The 13,711-nt window shown below is 37.3% G+C and overlaps 1 protein-coding gene across 1 annotated transcript; it reads right to left on the bottom strand.

The window, feature by feature from the left end:
• Positions 1-933: 933 nt before the first annotated feature.
• On the bottom strand, positions 934-4,495 carry LOC141426311 (uncharacterized). Its single transcript, XM_074085158.1, has 3 exons — positions 4,297-4,495; positions 2,962-3,053; positions 934-1,200 (listed from the first exon to the last, which is right to left on the bottom strand). Exons 1-3 carry the CDS (start codon positions 4,475-4,477, stop codon positions 991-993), a joined length of 483 nt encoding a protein of 160 aa, XP_073941259.1. The 5' UTR covers positions 4,478-4,495; the 3' UTR covers positions 934-990.
• Positions 4,496-13,711: the final 9,216 nt, after the last annotated feature.

Here is a 13,711-nt window from a genome sequence, read left to right as displayed (position 1 = left end):
TCGTTTTACAGTAAAAGTACAACTAAACATGAAGTTAACAAACCCTGACATAACGAAAATAAAACACACTTTTTGAATAAATTTTACCTATCTCATTTAATTTTAATGACCAAAAATGAATTCACAACCTTTTGTCCACCCAAATCACGATATCACAGTAATTTTGTATAGTAAATTAATACGTTATAGGTTTGATTTTTGTCACAATGTCGCGATGAAATTTCAAAACGTCAGAGCATCAGAGCCATAAAAGTTGCGGACGCTAGGTGGCGTTGATGTCGTGCACAGAGCCAATACTTCAGGCAGGACCTCTGTCTACAGTGGCGCCAACTGGTGAGCGCGAAATCGGTAGCCCTCATTGTACCTAACCCTTCACTCCTCGCTTCGCTCATCGTCTGTAATCATTTTCGGGGACATAAATTGATGGTAAAAGTGACCAATTACATTATCGAAATATCCTTGAAATAGGAAATGTTAGGTTAAGAAAGGTTTTGGTCTGTTCGATGCTTTCAGAATTTTTTCCTTTACGTGTATTATATGATACAAATTAGTTTTAAATATTTTCGATTATAAATATGTATGTTAGTCTGTAAGGTATTTATTATATGGGCCAAGTTGCATAAAATAAATGAATTTAATATTATTATATGAACTGTTAATTTTATGTAGGTATTTTTTATAATATTGTAATTTGACGCGCTGTAAATTACATCATCTGCTATAACCTAGTCTTAACTTTTTTCTGTTGAAAAAGGTCGCCTGTAAGAGATCGCTCTTAAACAATAAGGCGGCCTATTGCTAACCATGTAATTATTCCTTTTTATACATTGTCTTCTGTATCGTTAAATATTATGATGCACAATAAAGGGTCATTGTATTGTATTGTATGATTATATACGCGAACAAAGGAATTTATCGTTAAATAAAACACACTTTTACTTTTATACGTTTAAAACCATTCACATAATTGTACTATTCATCAGCAGAACTCTAATTGCTAATGGGTTTCGGTCCCGGTACTTCAATATACCGCGTCACATACATGACGATTTCTATTGGATCTTTAGCGTGTCTTGCTGTTATCCTGAAGAAGTCGAAGGATAATGGCGTGCTCCGGATCACGTGCGGATGAATACCTGGTTCAGTGCACACGGTGATATCTTCACCGATTAGAACAGACCCAATTAAGTCCTGGTTCCTCTGAAACGCAAATAAATTTCATCAGTCATCTGATCAGCTGATAGAATTTGCATCTCTTATCCATACTAATATTATAAATGTGAAAGTAAGTGTGTTTGTATGTTTGTCCGTTTTCACGTCGAATCGGAGCGACGGATCGACGTGATTTTTGGCATAGAGATAGTTTATGGGCCAGAGAGGGACATAGGTCACTTTTTATCTCGGAAAAATGCACAGTTCCCGAGGGAACAGCTCGCGATAACCGAATTCCACGCGGGCGAAGCCGCGGGCAAAAGTTAGTAGATAAATGAAACTTTAATTATCACAAAACATACATGGCCTAACATAATGATTATTTATTTGTTTAATCGTATGGCTTATTACAAATATAGGCAAGAGGCATACAGAGTGAATAAAATAATGATAATTTGGGTAGATTCCTGGGTGGAAAAATAAAGTTATATTTAGTTCATCAGTTAGATCAGGCGTTTTCAACCTTTTGGTTTCAAAGGCACACTTTTCACTCATCAAAGTTTCTCGCGCACTAGTAAAAAATAGCCAAGTGCGAGTCGGACTAGCGCGTAGAGGGTTCCACCCGCCCCGCCATTCCTTCAAAAGTTACCATAACAATATGACAACGCGAATCGCACACGTCACGAGTCAGTTGTTTTCTTAATATTTTCTCATTTAAATGATTTCAATGCAGTACAATCATACTATCTAGAACAACAGAAGCAAATTTAGGTCACACGACACTGTCACATGCACTCACAAGCACTCACATTCTCATACACACACAACACGCACACATAGACACGCACGCACTCACACGCTCACACACACATACCCAGACACTTATCACACTTTCATTCAACATATAATCACACTGTACTTGTTTTCTTATTTGTAATTACACGTCTTCAAATAATTATTTCGTAACATAATAATGTTACAACTAACCTCCGCTAAAGGGGATCGGTCTGAAAATCAGCGCTGAGTGCATTGCTGCCATGTGTCCAGCATTTGCTGAGATTGGTGCCCATTGCCGGAACGTAGCTGGTTTTTTTCCATCTAGCGTTTACCCGCGGCTTCGCACGCGTAAATCATAAGATACAGCAGTTAAATTGAAATTCCAGGATTTTATTAAATTCTCGTGGGAATTCCCTAAAATTACATCGTGGTTTTCATTGACGTCATTAAAACACCCATGCCAAATTTCATCTCTAAACCCAGCAGTTGTTATTTCGAGATTTTATCCCTATCCCGTGGGAATATCGGAATAAAAAGTATTCTTTGTTTTAATCCAGGTTATAAACTAACTTTTTGCCAAATTTCGTCCAAATCCGTCAAGCCGTTTCAGCGTGAAGAAGTAACAAACATACTCACTCACTCACTCACTCACAAACTTTCACATTTATAATATTAGTAGGATTTTCTGATCTTTTACCGAATCTGATTGATACTCAACTCAACTAATTATGTAATTATGTGGTATAATTATTTTGTGACAATATTTTTTTATTTTATTTTTAAAATACATTTCGTGGCAATCACGGCACACTTTTTCCTTATTTAGGTACTAACTTTGTTGTTGAACTGTGTTTCTGGGTTGTGTATACATATTTTTAAACAACAACGAAATCCATGCTAACATAACTATGTGAAATATCAAGACAATTTACTAATAGGTTAGGACTCTAACTTCAACATCTTTACGAGTATTGCCAATTCGGAAAAAAATACCATATTAAACTGGGTAAATTAAATATTTGCTGTACTTACCCTAGGGTCATTTATTTGAACTTCATTTATTTCCTTACATAAGCGTACAGGGTCCAAATCGTAACGCATATCAGGTCTAGATGAAGCTCTTCCTGGAATGAATTATATTTTTTTAAAATAAAAGGGATATTCGGCGTGTCAAAGGCCATCACACCTTGATACAATACGGTATTTGACTATTTTGTATAATGTTTTATAAATTAAAACTACACAATGCCTGTTATCGAATAGAAAAACAATTTTTAATCTACCTTTACAAATAACAAAGTTATAAAGGTTTGAAATTCAAGATTAGACAGAGAAAGACATACTAGCATGTGACGTCACACGCTCCGCCATACTTGCTGCATAGAGAAAGGGTTTGAGAAAGAGACAGGTATATAGATTTTTCAAAAAATCACTATAAAATCAATTATCAACCGATTTAAATTTTCTCTTCACTAAACACTATCTGTTTATCTATATTTTCATAATAATATTAAGATATGGCCAAATCAGGAGTTGTCAAATACCATATTCTAAGCTTAATGTCAGTCAAATCGAGCTAAATGGCATAGAATATAACAAAATCCTACAAATATAAGTTTGTAAGTCTGTTTGTTTATTTGTTACCTCATCGCATCTAAACCGCTGAATCGATTAAGATGGAACTCAATATACAAATAGTTTGAGTCCCGGGGAAGGACATTGGATAGTGTTTATCCCGGAAAATTGCATACTTCTCGAAGGATAGCGATAAACAAGATTTTACGCAGATGGAGTTAGGGAAATAGGCTAGTTATAATGATAAATTAAATAATATAACATTAAAAGCATTAAATTAAATAAAACTATACTGAACTTAAAATACTTACTTACATAAAATAAAAATAAAACCTAAAAGTAAATTCCTTAAAGTAAAGCAAATTACTTAAAATCAAGTTTGTTGGGAGCCCCCCTTTCATATTTTATTTAATTTTCTATATTATTTCAATAATATTTCAAGCGTCTACCTGTTGCCGTTATTAATATCAAGCAAAAAACGGCAAAAAAAATACGTTTGTTGTATGGGAGCCCCCCTTAAATATTTATTTTATTCTGTTTTTAGTATTTATGTTATAGCAGCCACAGTTATACATAATCTGTGAAAATTTTAACTTACTACCACGGTTCATGAGATACAGCCAGGTGACAGACGGGCGAACGGACAGCGAAGTCTTAGTAATAAGGTACCGTTTTTACCCTTTGGGTACGGAACCCTAAAAACGGCCAGTTCCGAGTTGGACTCGCACATCGATGGCTCCGTACAAATGTGCAGATTACTAAATGGTTATTAGCTACCGAAAATTTTCTCACCAAAATTAAACACAGAGCAGCTTTTCCCGAGTCTACTGGGTAGATTCGGTATGATCGTTCCCCCCGATCCTTCAGGTTGACCCGATTTGATCGGTCCAAGAACTTTGACTGTTTGTGCGCAAGCGACTTGCAGCAGCGCGACTACGGCGAGCGCGAGAAGCGAGCGAGCGAGCGGAGCCATGGCGGCGAGTGAAGCCAACCAGCGCACGCGCCGCTTATATTGCGCGAAGCGTTCAATGGAACGAATCTGCAGTGATTTATGCATGCGTAATCGATTAATTGAGCATTTGTTTTTGTAAATATGTGTAAAATTGATGTATTCTAATTTGTTCTGTTCGACTTGATTGCGGCGCGTTGCTAATTGGTCAACTAATCGTGTAAGTACAGTTGGAATTCAGTTCTAAAGGTCTCTTCGCAGTTCGCTACACTTTCTGATAAATGTTTTCTATGATTTATGGTTAGTTAAGTATTTTTGCTACGGGGTTGTATAAGCACGGTCGACGTGCGAGAAAGAGTCAAAGTCAAAGTCAAAGTCAAAATATCTTTATTCAATTTAGGCTACAACAAGCACTTATGAATGTCAAAAAAAATCTACCACCGGTTCGGAAAAACCTCTGCTGAGAAGAATCCGGCAAGAAACTCAACGAGGTATATATTTTTTTTTTAAACAGATTTACAATATTATTAAATGACATGTATACATCACAAGTATTTAACACAACTTAATTTTAACACAGCTTAAAGAGAACACCGAGCACGGTCTAAACAACATACACATGGGTAATCTCGACTCCCACAAGGGAACTGATTGACCAAATCCAGCTCCGGTATCGGTACCGAATCCACTTATCGACTCCGACCCCTTTTGACTCTGGTTCTTTCGAGCGATTATTAGTTTGTCTATAATATGGCCGATCCGGCTCGGTTCGGTACCGAGGTACTGAAGTACCGATTCGTCGTAATGACTCTTTTGAATCTGTCAGGCACTTCGGATATACTTACTACTGGCGTGCTGCTCATGCTATCCCTCTTCCTCTCGTAATAAATGCTATTAGCGTGAGCGGGACGGCATATATCCGATCCGATCCGACGTAATTTAACGAAAGTGAGTGCTGAATCGCCGATCGAGGTTGGTCGGAGTTAGTAACTCCTCGGTGTCGATAAGATTTGAAAGGAGTCAATAAGGGATTCGGATCCGCTTAAGGATCTGACTCTATTGAATCTTCAGATCCGGATTTACCCATCTCTAAATTATTTGGTTAACCTGATTATGCAGCTCATTTGAGGTAATTACGGTCTACGTCCCATAATAATGTGCTCTCATTCAGAGAGAAGGCCCGTGATGATGATGATGATGATACCGTAATATAATCAGGTACACATTTTTTTTATTCAACTGGATGGCAAACGAGCAAGTGGGTCTCCTGATGATAAGAGTTCACCACCGCCCATAGACACCTGCAACACCAGGGGGATTGCAGATGCGTTGCCAACCTAGAGGCCTAAGATGGGATACCTCAAGTGCCAGTAATTTCACCGGCTGTCTTACTCTCCACGCCGAAACACAACAGTGCAAGCACTGCTGTTTCACGGCAGGATTAGCGAGCAAGATGGTGGTAGCAATCCGGGCGGACCTTGCACAAGGTCCTACCACCTGCAAAAAGGTACACCATAGCGTTAACCATCTCGGCACCGACGCAATAATTTATTGCGGCAGTGACGAAGGCATGGATTTCAGATTGGTGGGCATGTTGGAATTTCAAGTTTATTAGGTACACCTCCCTATGAATAAGATGATAATTCGATTGCTTTTCGAACCAGGTTTCATACAATTCAATGTTGAACTTGGTCTTATACCAATTTTGAACTTACGTCTGTAAGTATTAGGTACGTATTGCAACAATGGCTATGAAATTCAGAACCAAAAGTTATAATGACGCAAATTAGACCTCTAATATGTGAAAGCATAACATAATTATTTACATTTTTCTCATAAGTTAATTAAAACATTTTGCTCAATTGATTTTACCCATAATTTATTTAATAATATGACTATTAATAATAAAATTATAGGTATGTTAGTATTTATTCAAAACCGTAAATTTTATAACACTGATTCCATATCTGTTATGTTATGGAGTAACTAACCTAATTTGTCAAAATTGAATCCCAATACGGTATTTGACTATTTTGTATATGTTTTATAAATTAAAACTACACAATGCCTGTTATCGAATAGAAAAACAATTTTTAAGCTACCTTTACAAATAACAAAGTTATAAAGGTTTGAAATTCAAGATTAGACAGAGGAAGACATACTGGCATGTGACGTCACACGCCAGTACCGCCATACTTGCTGCATAGAGAAAAGCGTTTGAGAAAGAGACAGGTATATAGATTTTTAAAAAATCACTATAATCCAATTTTCAACCGATTTAAATTTTCTCTTCGCTAAACACTATCTGTATATTATTATCTATATTTTCATAATAATATTAAGATATGGCAAAATCAGGAGTTGTCAAATACCGTATTAAATTTAACTATCTAATACCGAATCTAATCAGAAACTAATCAGAATCTCGGAAACAGCTCCAACGATTTCGATGAAATTTGGTATGTTGAGGTATTCGGGGATGACTAATCGATCTAGCTTGGTCTTATCTCTGGGAAAACACTTATTAACGAGTATTAGCCCGAGAAAAGCTCGGTCGCCCAGGTACTTATTATTATTTACGGAGTTATGAATGTCAAAAATCTACCACCGGTTCGGAAAAACGAGTTCCTGACCGACCGGCCGGCCGTGACCGACAGACAAAGCGATCATATAAAGGTTCTACTTTTTCTTTTAAAGTTATTTTCGTTATTTCTAAACTGATAGACTTTTATAATTATAATGCAAGATAAAAAGATAGTTTCTTTGTCGGCTACACATTAAATCAGTATCTGTAGTAAGTACATTAAAGCATTATCCGATCTATCGAGCCTTCCCTACGTGACTGGTGAGTCTACGCCGTAGCTGTCTGATTTGTCGGCTACGTGCACGTCTACGAGCGGTCTACCCGCTACGAGCTACGGCGAAGCTACGAGGTTACGACAGTGGAAACAACACCAAAGCCAAGTAAACCCTTATTTATACTGTTTTTTACATTACAAACGGTGATTGCTTGCCATCAGGTATTCATGCTCGATGTTTTAGCATTTTTTTATATAACCTCCATTAGATAAAAAGACCTCTCTTAGATAAAAAAAACGGCTAAGAGTGTCCGTCACGCCCAGGATAGGGTTCTGTAGCCATTACGAAAAAATAAACTATTTTTTTCTAATTTCGTATTGGGTATGGAATCTTTCAAGTTTAGGTATGTTTTATACCTTAGGCTGCTATTTAATAAACTAAAAATCTTGAGCAATCTTAGCAGCTATAATTTTCCTTCTAAATTTGATATATTTACTACCATTTTGAAATTTTTCCACCCAAAAGTTTACATTTTAGAGTGGAGGGATGCTCGATTTTAATGAAAATTTGCACTTTAAATGAATATTTCGCAAACAGATCACTGTAGATATATAGTCTTAGTAACCACCCAATGGTCTTAAAACACCTGTCCAACGATACCCCATAAAAAACGATAGACTTAATACGTGTATTAGAGGTAGGTATACCCTTTTTTTTTTATTTTTTTTATTTTTATTTTACCACTTTGTTGGCGTGACTGATATGTATGTTCATGCCAAATTATAGCTATCTAGTACTAACGGTCTCTGAGCTTAGTCGCAGATAGATAGACAGACAGACCGATAGACATGGCGAAACTTTTCCTATTTGACTTCGGAACCCTAAAAACTGCTAACAAAATTTCGCTACAATCAGGTGAGAAATGCGATCCGCAGAGGAACACAGACAAATATAAGAAAACATTTACAGTAACACTTTTTGTAATTATTCTGTCACTGAAATGTATTTTCTGCTCGAGCTGAAACATCAGAACAATAAAGTACCCATGAACGCCAAAAACTTGTACCACCAAATCGTTTTCACGCGATTGCGTCAAAAAGAGGGTTATGATTTTCGCAACATAGGTACTTAGCTAGTTAGCTCGTTGAAGTGGCAATGGGCAGGCCATATAGCACGGAGAACAGATGGCCGTTGGGGCCGAAAAGTTCTCGAGTGGAGACCTCGGATCGGCAAGCGCAGCGACGGACGTCCACCAACGACATGGACGGATGACCTGGTTAAAGCCGCGGGTTCACGGTGGATGCAGGCCGCTGCCAACCGAAGCGACTGGAGGTCTGTGGGGGAGGCCTATGTCCAACAGTGGACGTCCTGCGGCTGAGATGATGATGATGACTTAGCTAGTTAAAAATAAAGTAAATATAAGCGTGTTAAAATAACTTATAGCTATACACGTAAGAGTTAACTTTGTTAAATGAAACCACCTTTTTCGTGGAAGATATATGTATTTTCACTATAGAAGTTAGGAAGAAAGTTTGTTCAACTATGATTTTTCTTCCATTCTTTTTTTCATGAGTGAACGTTCTAGAGACGTAAACACCATCTGTTATTAGCGATATAAAAAGTTAAGTTGAAGAAGCACGTACGAAACACCAATTTCCTTGTCCACTTGCCAAAATTCACACTTTCTTAAGGATAATGTTATAGAGATCATTTTAGTTTGTAAGTGAGTTTGTGAGTTAGCTGACTAAAGTTGGTTCCTCTGTAAAAGTAATACAAAACGGAGGCGGTGAGAACGCCGTAGCTTGTGAATAAATTATTGCGTTAGGTGTATTTTTCAAACCTCGACTACCACTGTAAAATGTATTTCATACGATGTGATTACCTTGTTTGGTTAATTTAAATTACTCTTATGCCACGGTAGCCTAGCAGGTTAAGGTAATAAACTTGAGAATTTGAAACTTGTAATTTTTTATTGAAAAAGAGAGGATAATCATTTATCTACCAAGTTCTGTTGACTTTAATCTAGTCCCTACTGAGGGTTACATAACTTTCCTATAAATATTTACGCTATCAAAAACATAACTTGTAAAAAAAACAAGTCTCGCAACTCAGTTCTTCTACCGTAAAAAGTTGTGATCCATTTAATACCAAGTCGGTTAATTTATTCAGTCCCTACTTAAGGGTCTTTCTGTCTTAAATTATTACGTACCTAATTAGCTAACTTGGCAACATCGCACTGAAAATATCAATATTATATTTTATGTATTAAATAAAAATCTAGGTGGCCATGAAAACACAATGTATCTCACGAGTAAATACATCTAGGTACCTATCTAATCTATCTAATACATATTTCTAATACATATCTCGGAAACGGCTCCAACGGTTTCGATGAAATTTGGTATGTGGGGGTTTTCGGGGAAGAAAAATCAATTTAGCTTTGTCTTATCTCTAGGAAAACGCTTGTTATAGAGTTTAAGTCGCCCAGGTACAGTCACCAGCATCCATATCTGACACAACAAGCGTGCAAAAATATCTGATACGACGTAGGATACGACCCTAATTCTAGGGCCGGAAGAACGTGTCAGATATTTTTGCACGCTCCGCTGTGGCAGATTTTAATGCTGGTGACTGAACTATTATATTAAATTAGATTGTTTAGTTTCGCAATTCTTCGAGCTATGTCGGTAACCTTAGTTCTATTGCGGATATCATCATTTCTGATTCTATCCCGCAGAGAAACCCCGAGCATAGCCCTCTCCATAGCCCTTTGAGTGACTTTGAGCTTCCTCATGAGGCCCATCGTTAGCGCCCAATGGCAATGGCAAGGGGCGGGGCACATTGCTCGCAGGACTGATGGCCGATGGAGTCAAAAGGTTCTCGAATGGCGTCTGCGGACCGGGAGACGAGCTGTCGGTAGGCCTCCAACAAGATGGAGCGACGACCTGGTTAAGATCGCGGGATCGCGGTGGATGCGAAAAGCACAAGACCAGGTCTGAGTGGAGAGCCTTGGGGGAGGCCTATGTCCAGCAGTGGACGTCTTTCGGCTGACATGATGATGATGATGATGAGATTGTTTAGTGTACGACTATTATTTTACAACTGTATTTTGTTCTTAAAATAAATAAAAAAGAAACTGTATTTTTGCACTAGTTAGGTATTCTACTCGTAGCCTAAGTAGCTACTCTGCAATAAATTTAAACTGAGTTAAGTCTCAATAATTACTTCATATCTGAAACGTTACATATAAATTAAGATGCAGGCAGAAACAATTATACCCAGCAAGAATCAGATTTAGTCGATATATCAAGGAGGCACCCCTCCCTACGAGAAGGGGGGTAAGTTATGGGGCCCACGTGATCCAGGACAATGTATCGTGATGTTTCGATTCAATTTGAGTGGGAATGCATGCTACATTATTTTTGTCTTTTTGTTTTTTCTTGGAATGTAACGCCGCGCGTTGGGTTTTGATGGGTAGGAAATTGAATTGTTGCTTCGTATTTCGTACGTTGTATATTTTGTATTGTTACAATTCTTTTGGATTGGATAAGTCAAACGTTTTAGTTTCAGTCACTTTTGGTGGGCTCACATAACTGTTGATACTCATGATGTTTTGTTGTAAGAACGGTACAATTTTACTTACATCTAATGTGCTTATATCTATGTTTGGATGTTTGTGTGTTTGTATGTTTATCCGTCTTTCACGTCAAAAGGAGCTACAGATCATTTTTTGGCATAGAGATAGTTTATGAGCTCGAGAGTGACATAGGCTACTTTTTATCCCGGAAAAATCCCCGAGGGAACACCGCGCGATAAACGAATTCCACACAGGCGAAGTCGCGGGCAAAAGCTAGTTAACCAATAAAGATGTTACTATTAGTTAATACATAAAACTATTAAAAAACTACCTAATTAAAATATAAATACTATCTAACATCCAAGACTAAAACTATTTATAAACTAAACTATGTTACAAAATAAAAATGTCATCCAAATTTTCTGCCCCAGGCATTGACCCCAAGACACTGGCAGCATTACCTCTCTGAACTGTTATTCCTAATCTTTGCGAGAGGTAAGTGCCAGCCCTGGGGTCACCTGAGGCCAAAACCAGACGAGTAGATAAGTCCTTGATAAATAGAAATTGGGTGAATTGGTTTTCTTAAAATTGTCTAACACACGTCATGACAATCTAATGAAAAAGTGTTCATGAAAGAAAAATAAATAAGTATAAAGATAGGACAAAAGTTGAATATGTAATGTTGAAGTTAGTTTATAATATTGCTGTGTGTCTATATATTTAGTTCACTGTGTACTTATGTGTATTGTATATATGATAATGTACGAGTATAGTTGGTTTTATGCATTTATTATTTACTCTGACCTACTGTTAAATTCACCACCTGCTAAACTTTGAAAAATCTCTTTATTTGTAATCTCTGTTTTCTGTACTGCTTGACGGCTCTATTGTGTTCAGATATTTTTGATCAAATTTTTGTTCACAAGTTTATGAATTCGCCTGTACCTACTATGTGTTGCTGTTCAATAAAGATTCATTGTGTTGTATTGTTTGTCATAACTTTGTTTTCTTTGAATTAATTAATTAAGTTTTCATATTTTTTTATAAAATAAACCTAACCTAACCTATAGAATTCTACAGGATAACAAAACAAAAATCTCCAAATTTATGGTTTCGGCGAAAAAAAAGACTAGGTACGTCATGAATTTCCAAAAGAATTTTAAAAGATTTTCACGTGTAAAGCCACGGGAAAAGGCTTTTATACTATATCTTTTAAATTGTCATGTTACTTTTCTATTTACATACTCGTTCTGAGAATTCAAAGAACTTGGGAATAATTTTATGAAATCTTATCATTTTGATGGTGCAACATCGTCACGGAGAAGTTTTAACTGAACTCAAAAGTTAAGTCCAGCCGGCGGCGAGAGCACAATGGCGCTCAAAAGTTTAAACAAGCACTAGTTAAAGAAATACCTACATTTTGCTGTAAAATGAAATGTTTAAAACGGCGGAAAATAGTTAGTTGAAGTAGGATTACGAGTTTGCGGCGCTTGCTGTTGAGACCTTAGGGCCCTGGTCAGCCGACATGAAGTTTTTTATAAAAGCCCTGTCGTCCCGGTTGGTCGACGCTTCTGGGGACCCAAGAGCTGGCGCGTACTTATCCCAGCGGATCTCACTTGCGATCCAAAGGGGTAATGCGGCCAGCGTCATGGGAACCCTGCCACAGGCAGATCTTTTAGACGGGGTATTCTTTTTATAATTTTCATTGTTACAGTTAGTTAAGTTATCTTAGGTTAGTTCTTTTATGTATGTAAACTCATAGTTGAAGTAACATGAGTACAAATGGTCTGAGAGCTGGTGAAATTTTAAACAGTGAACGCAAAATTTAATACCTTTAAACGAGCAATTCTTGTATATATATATATTATATATTGTATATAATATTTCGGGATCTCAGAAACGGCTCCAACGATGTCGATGAAATTTGGTATTGCTATTTTTGCTAATATTGCTATTTGAATTTTGAACAGATGGCCTGTCCATTAGTCAAGCGTACGTTTTTAAAAATTGAACAAAACATTGTTTTTTTTTCCTCGCATTCAAAGTGAAAGGTAGAGTGTTTGATGCGAGACTAAACAACCATAATGCCACCCTCTGCTCAGGTGGCTAAAAATCTCGTGTCATTATGGCTTGTTTTAGTCCCTTGTTGAACAATCTACTATTTATTAAACTTTGTCACTGTTCGCGACCACGTGCAGCAGCAGGTCGTCACGCGCGCAGCGGGCGCAGCTCGTGGCGCAGACATACCTACCTAGTTCTCGTTAATGCAGGTCATTCTCAACGGTTCTTGAACACATGATATAGGATTTATTATATGGATATAGATAAAATTAATATTGTATGCAACTGTACGTAATTAGGCCTTAAAACACTCATATGACCCTATTATGAAACTCGGCTGCGCCTCGTTTCATAAACCCACACTCGTGTTTCAAGGACCCCTATTACGATACAGTTCCATAAAATACTATACTTTGACAATACGGCCACAGAACTTGCTCGTCGCTCCGCTGCCGCCGACGTCCAGTCCGCTATTGCTAAATCCAACGCAAAAACGTTACCTCAGATTATGCTGACACGTTAAACAGCCTCTTTGTAAAAACCTTTTCCCTTTGCCGGCAAGGGACCAGAACTGCAAAACGTAGCTTTAATATGAAAATAAAGCGAAACTTTTGCAATGAAATAACATCTTTGTTTCGAATCAGTAAAAAACGGTCCACTCAAACTTTTTTAACCTCTTGACGACCAAGTAAAATTTTCGATTTATGAAGTTCCCAAGACGATTCCATAGAGCTTATGGGAACGGAAGCAATACCATGCCCTCGGTACCGCTCTGCTTTCAGAGCATGACATGAGTGCGTGTGAGCTAACTTTTTGTAAAA

The sequence above is a fragment of the Choristoneura fumiferana genome, chromosome 3 (genome assembly GCF_025370935.1).
Source record: "Choristoneura fumiferana chromosome 3, NRCan_CFum_1, whole genome shotgun sequence".
In the NCBI taxonomy this organism is placed as follows: domain Eukaryota; kingdom Metazoa; phylum Arthropoda; class Insecta; order Lepidoptera; family Tortricidae; genus Choristoneura; species Choristoneura fumiferana.
The sequence above is the reverse complement of the archived record's forward strand: the minus strand, read 5'-3'. Positions and strand labels throughout refer to the sequence as shown.